Here is a 20,595-nt window from a genome sequence, read left to right on the forward strand (position 1 = left end):
TATACGTAAGATTTGGTCTGCTGTTCTTTTTGCTGAATACCATGTGCGTAAGTTATAACTCTAAATACTAGTTATAACTCTAAATACTGAAGATAATGATGGCATTAATGAGGCAAACTTGGCATATATGAACTGCCTTTCTTTTCATAGGCAAGCCAAGTGATCAATAACTGACAGAGCAACAAACTCATCCTCGATTTCTTAAAAGGTCCCATGTCTCTTTAACAAGTTCTTCTTACAGAACTTGAGGCAATACATATGTTATTAAACATAAATAAATAAGTGTATTGTAAGCATATCAGTAAACCACATGCAAAACTATGCCTCTAGATATTAAGTTATATCCAGCAAAGTCTTCCCATTTGCACAAGGAATTCTGCTTCCGCAGTGGAACTTTGTTTGCCTCTCCTCCCTCTGTCTCATACCCAAATCTGTTCTGGATTTCACCCCAACCTCCCAGAGCAGTTTTGGCGGAGGTGGACACAGTGTCACGCAGGGAGAGGAGAGGGAGGGGAAGTTCCGCTGTGCACGCTGATCTCTACCACCAGCCCTGACTTCCTATCTAAAATAAGTACATGTAGCTGCATTTAGAACATAATCTTGCTGATAATTACTTTTCCATCCATTTCTGATAGTGCCCACTTTGTAACTTGCACACTTGCTGGTCAAATATTTTGTATCACATGCTGGAGTCTACACTTCATTATAAAATGCTCATATGCCTTGCTATGGTATTAAAGTCTTTAAATTACTTAACACTGGTATTTTGACAGAAACCTGAGGACAATTTGATATAGGGTAAGGAGGAGGACTTTTCCCACTTCTGTCCCAAATGGCAACAACATCCTAGCCTACCCAGGCACTTGGTGTATCTCTGCTTTTCTGCATCACCAGATAGAAATAGAGTGAGGGGCCCATAAGTGATCTAAAAGACGAGGAAGGACTGGTCCAGGTTTTTGTTTTGATCTGTTAGGCAAATAGCTCTTTGATTGTATGCTGAGAAGCGTAACAATCATATGTAACCATCAAGGGTTGTTCAGGATACGATTTCCTCAAATTCATTTGGAATATCAGTAATTCAGCTCTCACGCTATGGTGCTGATCATTATCTTGTCTACAGAAATCCCTTATCTTACATAGGGGTTCAGTTCTAAGAGTTACACAAGTATACACAAAAATCACACATAGTCAAACCCTTGGAGCCACCCCATGGCTAATGGGAGAGGGAGGGAGCATCCCTAGCACTGCCAGAGCTGATGTGCCAAGCTCAGCAAGCAAGGTGGAGAGCTTCAAAACTCTTTTTGTGCTTGGTCCACTTGGGTTACCTGCTGTGAAAGCAGCTTTTAAGCTCTCTTGCAGACTCTGGAAGGCCAGGGATGCTCACACGAGATCTCATGGGAAGTCACACTGTCTCACAGGAAGATCCCACAGCTTTCCAGAGTTGGTATGCTGATCAGGCCTTGCTCCACAAGCAAGTTGGAGCGCTTAAAAGCTCTTTCCATAGCAGGCACAAAAAGCGTTTTTAAGCTCTCTCCTTTGTCTGGGACTTGACTTGCACAATTTCAACCAGCCCACCTTCATTGATGAATGTTTGAAATTCCACAAGTCAAATGTGTGTAAGAGGAGGGATTACTGTAAACACTATCCTGAGACTCCTCATTTTCATTTTTAACTAGTAGAATTCCCTTTTCACGTATAAACAAGCAATGCAAAAATCTGTTGAGCACCAAAATGGTAACAGTCAACCGTTAATTCAACAGAAGAAAATGGGAAAGTGCATCTTCATTAGGTGTTCACTGCAAATGTCAATTGAGGACAGCAGGTCGGAATGCATGGAGTGGTGGTTCTTGGAATGTGAGTGTCCTAGGCTTGTCTCCATGCTTAGCTGGCTGTGGATACCATACCTGGAAATGTGCAGTCTCAAAATAAAGAAAAGTATACATATAGTCTCACTACTTATTTCTTAAAGGTGGAGATTTATATTTATAAAGGTTTTCACTAACATTTCAATAGAATGATGACATACTATTTTAGTGGTGTCCCCAATTTTTATTAAAAAATTTTTTTAGAAGAAAAGCCAAATTATCCCATGTTTTATAAACAAAGGCAGCTTATCCATGGAAACCAAACCTCTAAAAATAAACATACCTTTCTGTTCTAAGTTTTCTTCTGTTCCTGCCAAAAAGAGACTGCTTTAGTTATGAAGGATATGAATATCTGATTATGTCACTCTCCAGGGGATGTTCTCAGGGGCTAGGGTACTAGTTACAAAATATATAAGCTTGGTACTCCCAAGTACTACAAATAAGGACAGGGTTGCAGATTCAGCACATTTCAGGAAAACAAAGGTCAAGCACAGAGAATCAGTCTAGGTTCAAACATCATCCAGAAACAAGATGGGGAAATAGTCTAAGGTCAGTACAACAGGGAGGTCAGGCAAGGTGCAGTAAAACAGAGAACCTAGAATGAGGAACAAGGAGCTAAAGACCCATGTTGTTTCCAACAACTAGACAACTCAAGAGGGATGCCTTATATATTGCTAGCTGTGGAGTAACAGGTATGCCTTACTCACAAATAGATCCCTTACTTACAAGGAGGCTAACTACTCTGGGTCTGCAGACACATACTGCACCATTGTTCTTTGGCCTGGACCCAAATACTTTGGTGATCTTCCTCTTGAGGAATGCAGGGTTGCTGCACCTTCTGCTCAGAGAGTTCCAGGGGTTCCTCATCAGGTACCGATCCATAGAGCCCCTCAAGGGGATCCTCACCATTAGACTTAGAGGACCTGTCCTGCTCCTCAAGGTCCTTGTCTTGGGGGTGGGGTGGGGTATGCAGATTGTCATCCAAGGACTTTGTATCAGGTCAGAACATGGAATGAAACCAGTGGTTTCATCTCTTAGAAAGAAAGCTCAGGCTGCAATCCTAACACTACCTATGTATGAGTAAGCCCCATTGAATTCAGCAGGACTTACTTTTTGGTAGATATGATTAAGCTGGCACCATCAGCATCACTGGTGCCCTGCCTTAAGGGGGGAAAACACATAGTATAATAATATATTACTATGGCTATATGTTTAAATAAATATTGCTCTTGGTGAGCCAATATTACAAATTTAAGCATGACGAAAAACAGACTGACCAGATCTAACTATTAAATGAAAAGCAAAATACGCTAATTGACAAAACTTAAGATGTGTATGTTGGCTGGTTTCTAACGTAATACATATTGCTAATTGCAAAAAACCAGAAAAAATACACTAACAATTCTAATTGAAGTCTACTGGAAAAACAGCTTTAAACTAACTCTTATTCTATGCCCCCTTAAAGTGTTTTCCCTGTGCCAAAAGTCTCTTTTTATACATAAAGATGGATGCAGTGTACCAGCAAATCTCATTCTACTTGGTCTTCTCTAGAGGTTCGCCACCCACCACCTTCTCCCCCTCCCTTACTCCAGTTGATGAAGTGCCCAGAAACAAATGACCTGAGATGGAATAAAGTGTGCCTCTTCCATTTCATGTACTCAGTTGCAGGGTTTTTTTTGGGGGGGGCACGCTTGCCCACACCACCAGTGCCTTAGTGCTCAGTTCCCTCCAGGTTGGTGAGGAGGGCTTAGAAAACCCATGTGGTCTCTAGTGCAGGTGGTTGTATGTCACCAGTAAGCAGCTCCTCTCATGTCTCTGTGCAGTCCCCTAGTACAAAATGGTTCACTGCCTTATATGGAGGGGGCTCCTGTTGCTGTGACAAACTTTGCAGAACTTTTCATCCCAATGCAACCATCTGATTTGACTAGCAGACCTGGCACACAAACAGCCCCTATTCAGCTGTTCTTCCTCCCTCCTTTCCCAGGATGAATATTATCACATAAGGGGGAAAGCAAGGATGAAACTTACTGTTCCCGCAGGACCCCAGATGTCGCCACCCCCCCCCCTCCGAATATCTGCCTGCTCTACCCAGGGTTCTAAATCACTGAAGTAGAGCAAGCTTCCTCAGTAAAGATGTTCAACCATCAACATGTGAAGGGCAGTGGGAGGTAAAGGTAAAGGTATCCCTGACCATTAGGTCCAGTCGTGACCGACTCTGGGGTTGCGGTGCTCATCTCGCTTTATTGGCCGAGGGAGCTGGCGTACAGCTTCCGGGTCATGTGGCCAGCATGACTAAGCAGCTTTTGGCGAACCAGAGCAGCACACGGAAACGCCGTTTACCTTCCCGCCGGAGCAGTACCTATTTATCTACTTGCACTTTGATGTGCTTTCAAACTGCTAGGTTGGCAGGAGCTGGGACTGAGCAATGGGAGCTCACCCCGTCGCGGGGATTCGAACCGCCGACCTTCTGATCAGCAAGTCCTAGGCTCTGTGGTTTAACCCACAGCGCCACCCGCGTCCCCAGTAAAGATGTTTAACCATCAACATATGAAGGGCAGTGGGAGAAAGCAATTTGGACAAGAAAATTGGCTTTCAGGTGGAAAAATCAAAATTAGAAACAGAACTGTTAGAACCCAAAACTAAGATTTCGTCAAAAATGTATAACTTGCTGCTGAAACTGAATACACAGGATGAAACGGTGAAATCTGCTATGATTAAATGGGCACAAGATCATAGAATCATAGAATCATAGAGTTGGAAGAGACCACAAGGGCCATCGAGTCCAACCCCCTGCCAAGCAGGAAACACCATCAGAGCAGAGGTTGTCAAGCCTCTGCTTAAGATGTTGGACATAACATAATGATGGCTGACTGGGAACAGTTATGGACCACAGGTATGAAGTTTACGGCATGTAATGCCTTAAGAGAGAATATTATGAAAATGATATACAGGTGGTACATGACACCAGTCAAGCTTGCAAAAATCTATCATTTGCCCGATAATAAATGTTGGAAATGTAAGGAAGCTGAAGGTACATTCTTTCACCTTTGGTGGACATGCCCAAGGATGAAGGCTTTCTGGGAGATGATTTATAATGAACTGAAAAGGGTATTTAAATATACCTTTCTGAAGAAACCAGAGGCCTTTCTCCTGGGCATGGTCGGCCAAATGGTGTTAAAGAAGGACAGAACTTTCTTTATGTATGCCACAACAGCAGCAAGAATACTTATTGCAAAGTATTGGAAGACGCAAGATCTACCCACCCTGGAAGAATGGCAGATGAAGGTGATGGACTACATGGAACTGGCGGAAATGACTGGCAGAATTCAAGACCAGGGAGAAGAGTCAGTGGAAGAAGATTGGAAGAAATTTAAAGACTATTTACAGAAATATTGTAAAATTAATGAATGTTAGAATGATGTCAGAATGAAGTTAAGTGGTTTAAGCAGTAATGTTTTAAAGGTGTATGAAAAATGGATTATTAACAGGTGAGAACTTAAAGTTATATTATATTAAGTTAAAGGATTAAGATAAAAACAAAGAGGGAAAGAAATTGCTGAATCAACTAACTAAATTGGAATACAAAAAAGGGAGGTGTGAGGTCAGGGAAGCAAGGATATGAATATATGACATGGAAAGATTGATGTGTTTTCTTTTTAAATGTTTTTTATCTTTTTTCTGTATTTTGTATTTTTATTTTTATATTTTTATTTTTGTCTTTTTTCTATTCTTTTTACTTATGTAATTCCCCCCCCCCTTTGAAAACTTAATAAATATCATATAAAAAAAAGAGAGAAAGCAAGTCTAAAAGACTCACCACTTCACTAGGGCAAGGGAAGTGATCTTTCCCAGTTTCACGGGCAGCAATACACTTGCTTATCTAAGAGTACTGTGTCATCTTTCCTCCTTGGTATAGTGTTAAATCACACCTGAATGATCCAGACCATCAAACTGCCAAAAGTTCAGTTTTTATAGAGGTGGGCATACTTGCTGATGATCAATTAAGCAAGGGCATTTTATTAGCAGCCCCTGTCCGCTACTTAGCCTCTTAATTCCTATGGAAGCAGTAAGAGTGTACTTAGTTTTTCACACATGATTTCTCCATCTTGGCTTTATTTCTGTTAAATAAATCATGACACGGTATAATATGTCATGTGTTGTTGTTCATCTGAGGTTGTATTTATCTATTTTAAGACCTGCTAAGGAACAAGTGATTGCTATTATGTCCTGATATGTAAAATCACAGAATTCAAATAGGGTGCACTATATTTTCCCCATGGCTGTACGTGAAGGAGAAATGTCAACTTTGCTGCTGCTAAATTATCTGGGGTTTGTTTGGTTTAGAGCCTTGGCTCTCTAACATCATTTGGGGCAGCTGTTGAGTCCCAATGTCTTATATGCAGTTACTCTTAGTTAAAATAGATGAAGTGGTTTAACAACTGTGAAAACATTAGATGTTCACATAACTTGTGCGCCTTTCATAAATTCCACTCCTGATAGACACGTATAAATAGAAGCTATTCACTGGGGAATAACTGGTCAGCTTTAAGAATCTCAGGAGCTATATTAAAATGGTGTCGGAAAAAGTTGGAAAAGAGATTACTCTTGAGATAAGAAACTGATTCCTAAAGCAACAAACATCTATGGACATGTGCTTCATTGAAAATTAAGACCTGCCACTAACTCATGCCAAAGAGTAGGTATATTCTTCAAAATTACCAAATTATACTTCTATCACTTCTAGTGAGTCTATGAAGGTGTGGGAGTGTGGGGAAAGCAGAAAGTAACTTATCATTCTCGGGGACAGGGAAGACCACCACTATAGCAGGCACCCACAACAGCCCCCAAGTTGAAAGGTATTTCATTCTATGTCTCAATTAGAGGGGTTTTTTTGGTAAATGATGCTAGCTCCTGACTTTGGATTTTGGGATCTTGCTTCTTCATCAACAAGGAAAAGTGAGCCTTATACTTCGAAGCAAGGTGAAAGTCAGCACCACAGACAGAAACTTCAAAACAAGCCAAGAGCCACACACCCCTCCAAACACAAAGCCTAAAGATGGACATTTAAACAGTTCCTACATATGTCAGCCCCTGCTTTATTTTAAAACTTTTGAATTTTTATATTTCAGGACAATGTTATTTTTAAAGACCATGAGAACAATATTGCTAGTCATGTAGCCACACGCTGATTCCTTATTGAAACCTGGTGGAAATGTGGGGCCGGCCTGAATGGCTTGGTAGATGATATGAGTCAGGGGAATGGAAGGGGTGGAAGTTCTCAAGTGCAACCTTTCCTTCCCCCATAATATGCCTGCACAGTCCCAGTGCAGGGCCCTTAAAAGAGCAATGGCTCTTAACCAAAGTAAACTTAAATCCAAGCCATATTACAATCCATATTAAAATTTCTGTCACAAGCATGCAGTGAGAGTTTTGAAGAATATATACGTAAATATGCTAGTCAAACTGAACTTATAAAGACGTCAATAGCACAAAAACAATTTTAAAATGTACCAATAACTTGGAATATTTAATACTTTATTTTGAAAAAAAAAACCTTTTCTCTTAGCCAGCCATCTCTCTAGTTCCCTTATTTCTAGAATCTTGCCTAATTTCTTCTCTGCTTCCCAGGACACAACACTGCTATTCAAAATGTTAGAGATCCTATCATTTGATTGGCCTAAGCAAACCTTTTAAGTTTTGGGCTACATAGAGTCAAATATACAATCACTGTGAAAATAATTCTGAAAGCCATTACCCAACATGGTGCTCACAGGTGTCCAGGATTTATAATCCTAATTAATCTGTTTTTGTTGGCATCCCGTTATCATCTCAGACATGGGGATAAAATGTACTATACAGCACAGGAATAACAGCAGTGACCAGGTGACTAGTACAGCTTTGTTCAGTCCTGAACAGTCCTTTCTGCTAGTTCTTTTCTCTCTCCCTACCTGTTTCTTCTGCACCCAATGGGCTGCCAGGGGAGGGCAAAATAACTGTTCCTGTTCCGTTTGCAAAGAGCTTTGGAAATTAGGCCACAGGCTGCATACAATTAGGCCTAGATTGCTGATCCTCTGGGTTAAGGAAACCATGTGTTTCTGCCTTGTCTTTGGTTATGAAAAAGTTGTATGGAGCAGCATGTGTCCTTGCCACACCACTGTCTACTTTCCTTTGTCCCTCAGAAGATACCCCAAAACTTATTAGCTACAGTTGGATTTCATGTGAGTCTGTCCCTAGTATAATAGATGCAAAAAGGTTTGAGGACGGCACAGTAATGTTTCCCCATTTTTTTTACATGTTATGTCAATATTTAAAGGTTTCTTTTAAAAATAGCAAGGACATCATCTAAAAAAAAATATAGTAAACAGTATGGCTAATGTTCTTCTGTAAAAGGTTTTATGACAAGGTTAATTTTTAATGATATTCTTAGTAATGCTAAAGATAAACCTGTGTGCATTAATTATTTCATTTATCTGACTTATCGCTGAAAAATTATTACCTGAGGTTACAAAGATGTTTCAAAGAAGCTGTCTAAGACAACCCTGTTTTAATAAACTTGGCTATGGCATACTTGTGTTGTTTTACTTTATCAAGTCCAAAAACTGGAATCTAAGGCTGGCTAGAAAGCTGGTTTATATCAAGCAAAACTCTTATCATGGGCTTGGTAATAGAAAACATGCATTTTACAAATGCATTAAAAAAAAAAAAAGCTTCAGCCAAGTTTTGTTTAAAAAGATGCCTATGAAGCAATGTTAAATTTATGAGCAACATGCTTTGTATGTGAGTCATAACATACAATGCCATGTTCACAGCACTGGTTTTGTTAATGGACAGTTGCACTTGATTTTGGCATAGGTAGTACCAGCCTGTTCTCACAACAAAGGAGTTATCTAAATTAATACAAATGTGGAACAATTCCAAGTGATAATAGCTGCTCTGCCTTGACATGGGTAGTTTAATCTTTGACCTCTGGGTATAGGGCGGTATATAAATTCAATAAATAAAATAAAAAATAAATCTCAAGTTCAAACCTAGGCAAGGCTGTCCGCCTATAATGTACACAGTGGAGCTGGATGAGCCTCTTTCAAAACTTGGGAGAATTTGAAAAGCTATTGCTGATACAGTGCCTGGACCTGTTGTTGGAACTAAGAGAATAGCTCCCACCACTATGCAATCTGAACAAAAATCTTTCAAAACAGGACATGAACCTGAATAAGGAAGGTGAAAGTAACTTTCCCCTGGAATTGCATGGGATATAAATGAAAACTGGTGGCATGGACATTAGTCAACTCAGAACTGAAAAACCATCTAGATAACAAGGGAGTGGATAAATGTTTTGCTTTCCCACAGAAATAACCATGCACATTTTTTTGCTGCTAACAAGATCAATAAACTTGCCACATTGTGAAGTCAATGTTTAACCCCGTTTTACAGCAATTGACTTCTGATAGGAACTCCTACCATTACATTTCTGTCACTTTACTTATTTAGATATGGCCAGCACTGTAGCACTGTATATGGTTTTAATTTTCGGAATAAATGATGTAACACCTTATAATCTTTCTTCTGCACCCTTAATGATTTTGTGATGAAGTAATATAAGTTGCAGTTGACCTCTGTAACTACCACTCAAGACCATAATATACACACTGGCTATGCAAACTATATTATCTTTACCTCTAAAAGTCCTTTCTAAATGTTCTATGGTTTATAGCAGCAGTGAAAGGCAGTTCAGGTCACCAGGGATTTATTCCCCTTTTTAATGTTTTTACTAGACTGAATAAACACATTCCCAAAGATTGAGACCACTGGCTACTCCAAAGATCGGTGAAGCACAGGGTAAACTTGTTTAAGTTGAAGTCTGCAAGATTGACACTTCTTCACAACAATGGGCAGCTTTGTGAACTTTAAGTGGAACTGGTTTGGGCCACATAGCTTACAATGTGCCCTGTTCCATCGAAAGCAATAAATGAATCTGGCCTTACTGGCTTCATATTGAGTTTCAATGTCATCTTCTTCACAAGGCTGTCTGTTATAAAATGGTCTCATTAATACCATGAAGTCACCCTGCCCTGAGCCCCCAAAACATTGGTTGCAGTATAATGATTGTTTTCAGTTTCTGGTAGGGTAGGCATCACAGAAGATATACACTTTGGCAACGAAGCCAGGCTAAGAAGGAGAAGTCAGCAAGCTTTCCTCCCATGCAAATGAAACTGGAATTATTGTGGTGTGGAGTGAGAAGAGTGTAGAGCATGTGGCTTTATCAGATCAGCCTCTCAGTTCCTTATATTCAATCACAGATAAAAGGAGTAAACCTCAGACCTTGCCTCAACTGGGTTGAATCAGCAATCGTTTTAAAAATTCAATAAAGTCTCCCAACTCTTTCAAGTTGGGTATATGCCTCTTTCAAGTCCATGGTATATGCATGACAGAGTAGGATTAACGCTGGACTTCTGGCATAGAAAACATCTTTCTTGCCATTTTTGCAGTCCTTAACAAAACGGCCATCTGCATTAAGACATCCACAGTGGACTGAGTGGTTTTGTTTTGGGGGCTTTAGGTTTTTGTTGCTGTGATTCCCCTCACCCCTATGAGGAGCTTGTTTGCTTGTTTTATAGCCCACCCCAGTCTGAAAATTGTGAGTAGAAAACAAAATAAAGGTAAAGGTAACGGTACCCCTGCCCATACGGGCCAGTCTTGACAGACTCTAGGGTTGTGCACCCATCTCACTTAAGAGGCCGGGGGCCAGTGCTGTCCGAAGACACTTCCGGGTCACATGGCCAACGTGACAAAGCTGCATCTGGCGAGCCAGCGCAGCACACGGAAACGCTGTTTACCTTCCCGCCAGTAAGCGGTCCCTATTTATCTACTTGCACCCGGGGGTGCTTTCGAACTGCTAGGTTGGCATGCGCTGGGACCGAGCAACGGAAGCGCACCCCGCTGCGGGGATTCGAACCGCCAACCTTTCAATCAGCAAGCCCTAGGCGCTGAGGCTTTTACCCACAGCACCACCCGCGTCCCGTCAGAAAACAAAATACAAAGATCCTATTTTTATCTATCGATAAAATTCCACAGTTTGCAAACATGACCTGGTTTTTGAAGGTCTATCTGCCTACTGTGGGCAAGGCAGGATTTTGCTGTAATGGAAATTCAGATGTAATGATGCATTCACAGTTTCCGCCCTTCAGCCCTGTGGCTTTCTTGGCTACCCCCTAGTTTAAAAACTATGCATCATGAACCTATCAACTTTCCAGAAGGGAACACCCCAAATTGCTCAGCTTATTACTTCCTCCCACTCCCACACATTACTAATGAAATTCAGTCTCAAGTGCTAACCCCTACATGAATTCTGCCAATCTGTTGAGTTCCTAGGATATCCAGATTTAACTGTTTTTGGGCAGCTATTATTAAGCAACTCTTGCAGCAATTCAGTAACACAGAAATTGTGTACTAGCTCAAGGCAAGCACATACAGATCTGGCTTCAATGTTCTGAGATGCTTGGCATACAGAAATTATTAACCTGTAACATCCTAGCTCACGGTTCATCCTCTTATCAATTGCAGCTACACAGCACTAGAGTGGGTTTTCTAATGCACGTAACTTTTTAGAAATGCTTCTAAATTTGAAAATGCACGTGGTGGAGACATACTAGATTTGTGCCTTTTAATGAAACCTAACATTGAGATTTTGTATTGGAGAGCCATTCTTAGTTTAATTTAGTTAAACTCTTAGTTTAATTCTATGGCCAGATATCTCTGTGTGTTCCTCTTAGTTACAGCAATGTAAAATCCTTCAAAGCTTTCAGTGAGCTTGCTTCTGATTTATACTGGTGTAAGTGCACCATCAAGTCTAGGATAATGATATAAGAAGTGGAAAAGGAGAGGAAATGACATGAAGATGGAAAAGGCTAGAGTTTCAACCCATTTTCCCAGGCTAAAAGTATTTTCTCCCCTTTTAAGAAATCCTCTTATCTCTTGGAATCTGCTATGCCATGTCTGCAGCTGCTGCTGCTGTTGTAGCACCAGACTGTTCTATCTCTCTTCTGACTGCTGATCCATCATGGTAGCAGCCAAACAGCTTGAAGATTAAGGAAGTAATACAGTTCTAAGGCCATTAAAAGAGTAGGCTGCTCTCTGGGTCATGGAAATTATCTCAGATTTCAATGCGTGCCAAATAATGGATTACTACTGGGATATGATTTTAACACTTTGGGGGTCAAGTCTATTTCTTGGTAGTTAGAAAGATGCGTCGGCGTCATCATCATCATTATTTTTATTTTAAAATGGCTGCTTTACAGTGAAAAAGACCAATGGTTATTCTACAGTGAAATCCTCTACATGTTCACTAGGAAGCAATCCCACTAAATTCAGTGATGCTATTGGACTCTAACCTTAACCTAGAATTCAGGATATTGTGTTATAAATGTATCATCCCTAATTAGTACACCAGAGAAAGAAAGCAGGATAAAGTAAGGTCTACTATGACAAAAGTTGCTAGCATCAGAATAGGAAAAGTAAAATGTTCCCATATGGCTTTATAAGCAGATGAACTATACATAACATACTACTTGGGAAAGGCAAAGATTTCTACATGAGTAAAGGGCAATTGAGCCACACTGCTTGCCTCATACCAGTGTCATGCTCACTCTCCCAACCTGGCCCTCCAACCTCTGTATGTTGAGCACAAAGATGCCAGCTTCTCAACATGACTGAGGCAGCCTGACGCAATGCCTTGATCCAGGCAAGCAATTATATTTAAGATCATTTTTTGTTATTTTTACTGTTATTTTAATATGTTTGTATTTTAACACTGTATGATATTTAAATCTTATTTTTGGCACAGTTGTCAGAGGGGTAGCCATATTAGTCTTTTTTGTTTTTAGTCAAAAGCATCTTGGGGCACTCTGAAGAACAAGTTGGTAAAAACTTCACTAGATTCATGAAGTGTTATCTTCAATTAGCAAAAATACATATGCATGGTTTTAGGGGGGGTGTAATCAGTGTGGTCAGAGGAAAAGGAAATAGTACAAAAAACTAGACTGTGACAATAAGTAAAGATTAAATGTATGTAAAATAAGCACAGTGACCAGTCCCGAAGAAGTGTTGATGGCAACACAAACATCCTGCCATTGCTAGCTGATTGACACCTGCAGTGGGATTAAAAAAACTTGTTATCTCTGTTCAGCTGATAGAATTGAACTTGTCCATTAGTTGTGATTTCACTCTTCTTTCAAGAACTCTCACTTTAAGGTCACCAACAGAGTGTCCTGGGAGGCTGAAATGTTCTCCAACTGGGTTTTGTTAGTTGCTTTTATAAGATTGTTTTAGCACTAAAGAAAGGGAGAGGAATGGTGCTAGGTACCGTATTTTTCGCCCTATAGGACGCACTTTTTCCCCTCCAAAAATGAAGGGGAAATGTGTGTGTGTCCTATGGGGCGAATGCAGAGCTGCCTGCAGTCCCGGGGCGAGTGCAGCTCTGCACAGCCATCCGGAGCGGGGTGCGAAGTCCACCCGCCTCCCGATGGCTGCGCAGAGCTGCCTGCAGTCCTGGGGCGAGCTGCCTGCATTCCGGGGAGACCGGCGCGACTTACCGCTGGCCTCCCTAGGCTTGCGGATAGCAGGCTGTTCTCGGGGCTGGGATTGGGGGAAGCTCGGGCTTCCCCCGCGCCTGGGGGGAAATAATTTTTTTTTCTTTATTCCCCCCCCCCAAAAAAACTAGGTGCGTCCTATGGGGCGGTGTGCCCTATGGGGCGAAAAATACGGTAGATCTTTCTGTCAGCATTTCTGCTTGTCTGACAGAAGGATCTCCAATCCCACCCAATTGCTTTGGGGGTTCTCCCAACCCTCTATGGTGAATTTGGGGGAGGCACAGAATCTGTGCGGCAGGGGGAGGAAGAGGGGGGAAAGCCCTGTTGTATAAGCAGGAACGGGTTAGTTCAATCCAGCACAAAGATACAAATGCTAACAACTCAATGCTGTCATAACATTTCTAGTCCTGTTCCTCTGTCATATATTTCTATTGCTGGTAAGTGGCATCACAATTTCTCCACTCAGCCAAAGGGAAACCATATAACTGTGCATTAATACATTTGTGCAGGCACTCTTGCAAACATTTAACACCAAGCAAGATTCAATGTACATATTACTTGTTGGATCAGAACCTACCAGCATAAACTAGACGCATATCAGGACATGGGCACTATCTAGTTCAACTGAATTACTTTCACTTGGATATCAATTTTACCTGGGAAATCAGCCATATGACCAGGGCTATGCTAGGTTCTAGGTGTGCAGACCTCATTCATATATTATGCCCTCGTGAACAGCTGCTACTGTGGGAGGCAGAGCATGTATCTGGTGGGGATGGAGGTATTAAGGTTCTCTCTAGCTTCAACTCTTCATCACACATTTGGGGAGCTGCCAGAAAAAGTACTGACTGATCTGGGCCACTTAACAATATCTAACTACTGCACTTTGGCTTTCTTTCTGTTAAAGCCATTTGAATGGGTACTTATGGAAAGTAATACATCATGTTCATTACTACTGAAATCCATGATTCAATATGGCTTAACACAACAAACCTCTCTCTTTCTAGCTTGAGACCTTGAGAGTTCAAGGACTTGGAATGAGGGCATTACAGTTTCTAACTTTGTTCCAGTCTGGACACTCAACTCCATATTTAGCACCATTTCTTCTACACTTTACCCATTAGCCCAATAAGATATGTGACTGAATTTTCAGCATTTCCCTTAAATGAAGCAGTGGGGTGAGGTGAGGCTCTTAGTAAGACCAAGGAAGCAGCACAGGAGGTGGGGGCATTTAACCATTTCATCATGCACTACTTTTTGCAACATGGGGGGGGGGGGATACAGTCATCATGCAGGTGTCTGCATTACAAATGCAGAGCAAATGGTAACCTGAGAGTGATGATGGGGGGTGGGGAAGCAGACTAGAAAAGGGTTACATGTTATTAGCACTCACACTGCTCCCAGTGACAGATCTCCCTGTGAAATGTGTACTTTGGCCCACAGTTACAGAGAGAGAAAGTGAGAAACCAACATTTATCAAGTCTGTTATACTGCAAATTCCAGAAGAAAACTTACTCAAGCAAAATAAAAAAAAAAACCCCACACAACTCCCAACCTTTAGTTTAGTTTTATTCATTTTTCATGTTCCTTCCCGCTATCAATCTACCGCACCTTGATTAACAGTAAAACTTAAAGTAGACGAAGGCAATGCATAACATGACAGAAGTTGTGCCTCTTCTTACAAGTCCTTTCTGGATGGTCAAGGAAAGCAAGCATATACTGGCCATGGGATTTTTGTTCAAGGCCATAAAGCTATAAGAAGGTATGCCACTAAGTGAAAAGAAAATGCTTTAAGTAAATTGAATACTTAAATTTATTTGCTTGCCTAACACCTAAAGGTGCGTTTTTGTGATTTTTCATTAGAAACGATAGCAACATGTCACTTTCTTTTATGATAGCCTTCCCCAGACTGACACAATTGTGTTGCAATAGATCCTTGGTCCATTTAGCACAACACCACCTTTACTCAAAGGTAAGTCAGGAGATGCTGTTCAGGGCTAATTAACCATATATATCGCCTACTTCAAGCAAAACAATTTTATTTTCATGTTGCTAAATAATTTAACAGCATCACATACTTAAAAAAAAATGCTAAAAGGATTATCCACATTGCATATAGTAATATCATTATTAGTGTTACATAGTAAATTAAGATAGAATTATTATGTGCAAAACCATCAAGCAATTAAAGCTGTAATCCTGTGCACACATAATTTGGAGTAAGCCCTATTGAGGTTTGCTTCTGAGTAAACATGTTTAGGATTGATCTGAAAGCTTAAGCGCAAATAGACAAAACTAGGCTCTGTTAAAAATCAGCAGGAGTTCTTAGAAAGTTAAAGTGAATATGATGGCAAAACCATTGTAACAAAAGCTTTCAATCATTGACAGTTCCCTTTTTCTGCATATCTTTTTTAGATTTTTAATCAAGTTGAGATTCCTTAATAGCATGAGTAGCTTAATTTTACTGGTCAACAGACACTGCCATAGTATAAACAGTACAGTCCAATTGAATCTTATGCAGGGATTCAGGTCTGTGCATATGCAAAAATGTGTATACTCAACCCCTCACCTTGGAACCATTTCTGTGTGAGCATCCCTAGCCTTCCAGAGCTGGTGCACTGAGCGAGCCTTGCCCCCCAAGCAAGGCAGAGAGCTTAAAAGCTCTTTTCATGCCAGGAAAACCCACCATGAAAAGAGCTTTTAACTCTCTGCCTAGCTTGCATTTAACTTGCTGGTTTTCAACGAGCCGGCCTGTAGCTTGTTTGGAGTTGTTGGACCATACTAGGTCCCTTGTCCCTCAATGATCATCAGAAAACCCTGCAGCTGAGTTCATTCTTAGGTCCTTTGGCTCAGGGCCTGTCAGGAAACCTAGATGGATTTCCTCAGGCACAGCAACAAGTGAAAGGTCAGGAATCAAAGCTTTGAACAACACATAGTGTGGCTAACAAGGGTGGCAGTGCTACCTGGTTCTGGCTCCTCCAAGACGAAAGCTAGGTTATCCCCCCCCCCCATTCAGATTGGTTAGTTTTTTTTGGGGGGGGGAACACATCAGAACACAGTATTTCACAAAAAGCAACAGGAGAAACACGATAATATGGGTTGTGTACACCACTTCTCAAACCAGTAGTGGGAGTACACTGAATTCAGAGCAGGGGGTTGTACACAGCCAAAGCCTTCCTCTCCTCTTGCATTTGACCAAGGCCAGTGTGATAGTAAACACTATGGGTGTTACTAAATTAAATAGTTGTGCAGACACAACAATCAGTACTAGTGCAAAAGGGTTTTCCTTCATGCACCCTGCAACATTCCCAAATCTGCTCTGGAGGACTGGGGGAACCCTCTGAACAGATTTAGGGGGTATGTAGTGGGAGGAGAGGGGGAGAATGTTCTGTTGCGACTTTAACTGAATACAATCCTGTGTTTGTAGGATTGGATTCTAAAATGCTTTGAGCTGTAGCCTACATTTTCCTTTGCCCACAGCAAAGACTAAGAAAAAGCAGTCTCTGCAAGCATCTGTCAAAAGTGGGTAACATCTCAGGTCTGTCAGCTGCACTCTTTCCAAACATTCAGGAGAGTTAGGGTGGATTAAAGACCATGGAAGCAAGCAAACAATTTGATTTTACTGACGGAAGAAGCAGTCTCTAGCTTGGGCATGACCCACTGTACAACTCCTAGGGTGTGCATGCATGTGTGAATATATACATCTAATGAACTTAAAATGATACCACAAATCTATTCTTAATGTTGAATTCAGAGCAGAATACATACGAACTATAAAATCACTTTTTAAAAAACATTACAGAATTCATTAACATAGTAAGTATTTAACAACTCACGATGTTCCTGGACTTGCTGTTGGCGGAGGACCTAGAAAAATGAGAATTTTTTTTAAAAAAAGAAGAGAAGGAGTTAGTTTTTACTAAGTTTACAGCAGGAAATTTTTTGTTTTTGCTTAAGTCAATTTTAATTTTATTTAATTGTTCCAAATTTCTAATATAAGATTCAAAGCTAATGCTATGTATTTCTCTGCTATCAATAGGTATACATTTTGCTCTTACATCACTTAATATTTTAATGAGTGCATTCTATAAACAATGATAGACAGTGTGTGTTCATGTGTGTGTTTAGTACAGTTTGGCTTTCACTCTGCTCAGTATCGTAACCCCAGCATATGATATGAAGGCACATGAGGCCACTACCTTGCTAAACAGATTTGGGCCTGCTCAATGGCTGAATGGGTGATTGTCTGGGAACCATATGTAAGGCCAGCTTGGATTCCATGGTGGAAGAAAGGCAAGATATATAACAACAACAATAACAGAATACATGTTCTCATGCCTACTGGCCAGCAGTGCTAGGGGGAAAACAAAATGTGATGTTAAATGCATGCAAAAAGTTTAAGGGCACATTTTGAAATTACTATTTAAATCTAGCCTGCAGAGATTGGGGCCTCAAAGCAGCATCAGGATAGACGTATCCTGTGATTTAATTCTCTTGCTGTATTTTGCATTTAGCCATGGGAGAAAAGCTTCCATTGGCACTAACAGCATCACATGTGGGAAATGGTTTCCCCGCCCAAGCAGGACAGCAGGAAGAGAAAACATTAAATCCCTGCACACCAATATCTCAATGCTATCCTAGCCTGTGTGGCTGATATTTAAGTAATAAAAAATGCTTACACATTTAATATAATAGGTAGTTTGGCTCTTAGCTGCGCCTGCCTCCAACACTGTTTGTTTAACAAGCTGTTTATAATGTAACAATATCACAAGATTCTCCATTGCAACAGCTTGTATTAACATCAATCAGATTGCAATGGCTTGTATTAACATCAATCAGATGTAATCTGAAAAGTAAATAATTGAATAAAGTGATAAATCTGCTTGCTTTGTCATTCTGAATATGCAGTTGTGTTCAGCTATGTCCTGTGTTAACTTGGTTGGGCATGATGGGGAAACATTTCTCTTTGCCTCCATTTTACCCAACTTTTCTTGAAAGAGGAACATTTCCAGCAAGAGGGACTTCTTACCGAATTTCACAAACAGTACCCCAGTGGTAGAAACGGTTTTCTTGCCATTTGTTGCCACACACTGAAAGTAGCCGGTGTCTGTGGTATCAAGGTTTCTTATTCGTAATCGAGATCCATAGTTCGTCGCACGGAAAGATATCCTTCTGGGTTCCTGCACGACGGGAGCATCATTTTTCAACCAACGCACAGTTGGAGGAGGATTCCCAGAAACCCTACAGTGCAGTTCTGCCGTCTGGCCTAAGGTAGTGGTGATATTGTTCATGGGCTCATCAAGCTTCAAGAAATAATCTGTCAAATACACAAGGAAGAGGGATTAGACAAAACAACTGCTCACTTGGACGCAGTTTTAAACAAATCAGTTTCTTCCACCCAAGAAATGTCTATTCAAACATAAATAATGTATTCTAGCATATCAACTGTGAATGAATCTCTTTTTCCTATCAAGAAAGATTAGTGGATGTCTATCTATTGCTACATACAACACATACAAATATGTAAAGTAGTATAAGGGAAAGTGTCACAAATAATCTACTGAAGATGCTGTCTTACATTTAGATGTATACTCATAAAGCTGACTGTTGGAAGATCTGTTCTGTCTCTTTCGCATTCCAAATGTGCTCGTAGTTATGTTATTTAGACAATATAGATAACGGCTCTGCATTGCCTTATACAATATTTAGCTACTTCTGTCACTGTTCACCCAGCACACTTATTTCATTTTATTGCTATATGATTATTATCAGATTTCTGAAAGTGGAAACAACTTGAAATCATTTGAAACTTACATTTTGTACCAAAGCTAAGCTTTTCTTCAGTAAGTTTAACAACCAACATATGAATATGCATTTATATCTATCTGTATTTTTAGGAGGCTACAAGTGGATATAAAATATTGTGTGAATTGTCTTCTTAGTCCAGCAGATGAGCTTCAGGTGAAGGCAACTACCTAATTTGAAAAATGAATTGCCTTTTTTTGGGTAGCTTTTTATACATACTCACCCTACCTGGGAAAGAAATGTTTTATTAAAGCAAATCTCTTTTCCACTTTTGGAAATGGTCTCCTGTTTTACCTTTGTTATGGTAGCTTTATTTATCCAAGCAATGTTGTTGAAAAGGTAAGCTGCCCAAGAGAACAACATAAGAAAAGCCCTGCAAAGTTCCATTTAGTCCAGCATCCTATTCTTACAGCAGCCAACCAGATGCCTATGGGAAGCCACAACTAAGTTTTCTAGACCAGATAAACCCAACTCTCTAGCAAGTTATACAAGCTTGACCTAGGGATGCGGGTAGTGCTGTGGTCTAAGCCACTGAGCCTCTTGGGCTTGCCGATCGGAGGGTTAGCATTCAAATCCGCATGACGGGGTGAGCTCCCATGCTCTGTCCCTGCTTCTCCCAACCTAGAAGTTCGAAAGCATACAAGTGCAAGTAGATAAATGGGTGCCGCTGTGGCAGGAAGGTAAATGGAGTTTCCACATGCTCTGGCACTTGTCACGGTCCTCCGTGTGCCAGTAGCGGTTTGGTCATGCTGGCCATGTGACCCAGAAAGCTGTCTGTGGACAAACGCTGGCTCCCTCATCCTGAAAAGCAAGATGAGTGCCGCACCCCATGGTCACCTGTGACTGGACTTAACCGTCCAAGGGTCCTTTACTTTTTTAACCTTACAAGCTTGACCACTCATCTGTCTATACATTAATATAATTTTATGGTAGCTGTAGGCCTTCACACATAAATGAGTAGAATGAAGTAATGCTGGCACTTTAACAACATTTAGCAAGCACTTTAATATTCCCAATGCTCAGCTAAATAGGCACGTATCTCTGGATCTGGTCAGAAAACAGGTCTGTTGGTTCCTTTCAAGAATGAGTATCTTAAAGAAAATAAACTACTTCCCCCCCTTGAACTAGAAATCGATCCGCTTCTGATGCTGATGCATGTATTGGTTTCAATTCCCACAAGACCTACATCCTCCATTTTTTCTAGCTTCCTTTTTTGGCATTGTGTTAGGATTCAAATGTCCCTTATTGGATCTATGTTACATTTTTTTGGCTATCAGTCCACATCAGAGATGTTTATTTATTAATTCATATTTATACTGTCTACAGACCAGTGATAAAAG

General features: G+C 40.6%; 1 protein-coding gene across 3 annotated transcripts in view; it reads right to left on the reverse strand.

Moving 5' to 3' along the window:
• The window catches only part of ROR1 (receptor tyrosine kinase like orphan receptor 1), a 165,284-nt gene that overhangs the window by 17,111 nt on the left and 127,578 nt on the right, over positions 1-20,595 (reverse strand). For all 3 annotated transcript variants that reach the window (XM_082227556.1, XM_082227555.1, XM_082227557.1), the window contains exons 3-4: positions 18,480-18,767; positions 17,287-17,317 (exon numbers count right to left, since the gene is read on the reverse strand). In XM_082227556.1, coding sequence (XP_082083682.1) covers positions 17,287-17,317; positions 18,480-18,767 — 319 coding nt within the window. The remainder of the gene's footprint in view (positions 1-17,286; positions 17,318-18,479; positions 18,768-20,595) is intronic.

Source organism: Podarcis vaucheri (assembly GCF_965113315.1).
Source record: "Podarcis vaucheri genome assembly, chromosome: 6".
In the NCBI taxonomy this organism is placed as follows: Eukaryota; Metazoa; Chordata; class Lepidosauria; order Squamata; family Lacertidae; genus Podarcis; species Podarcis vaucheri.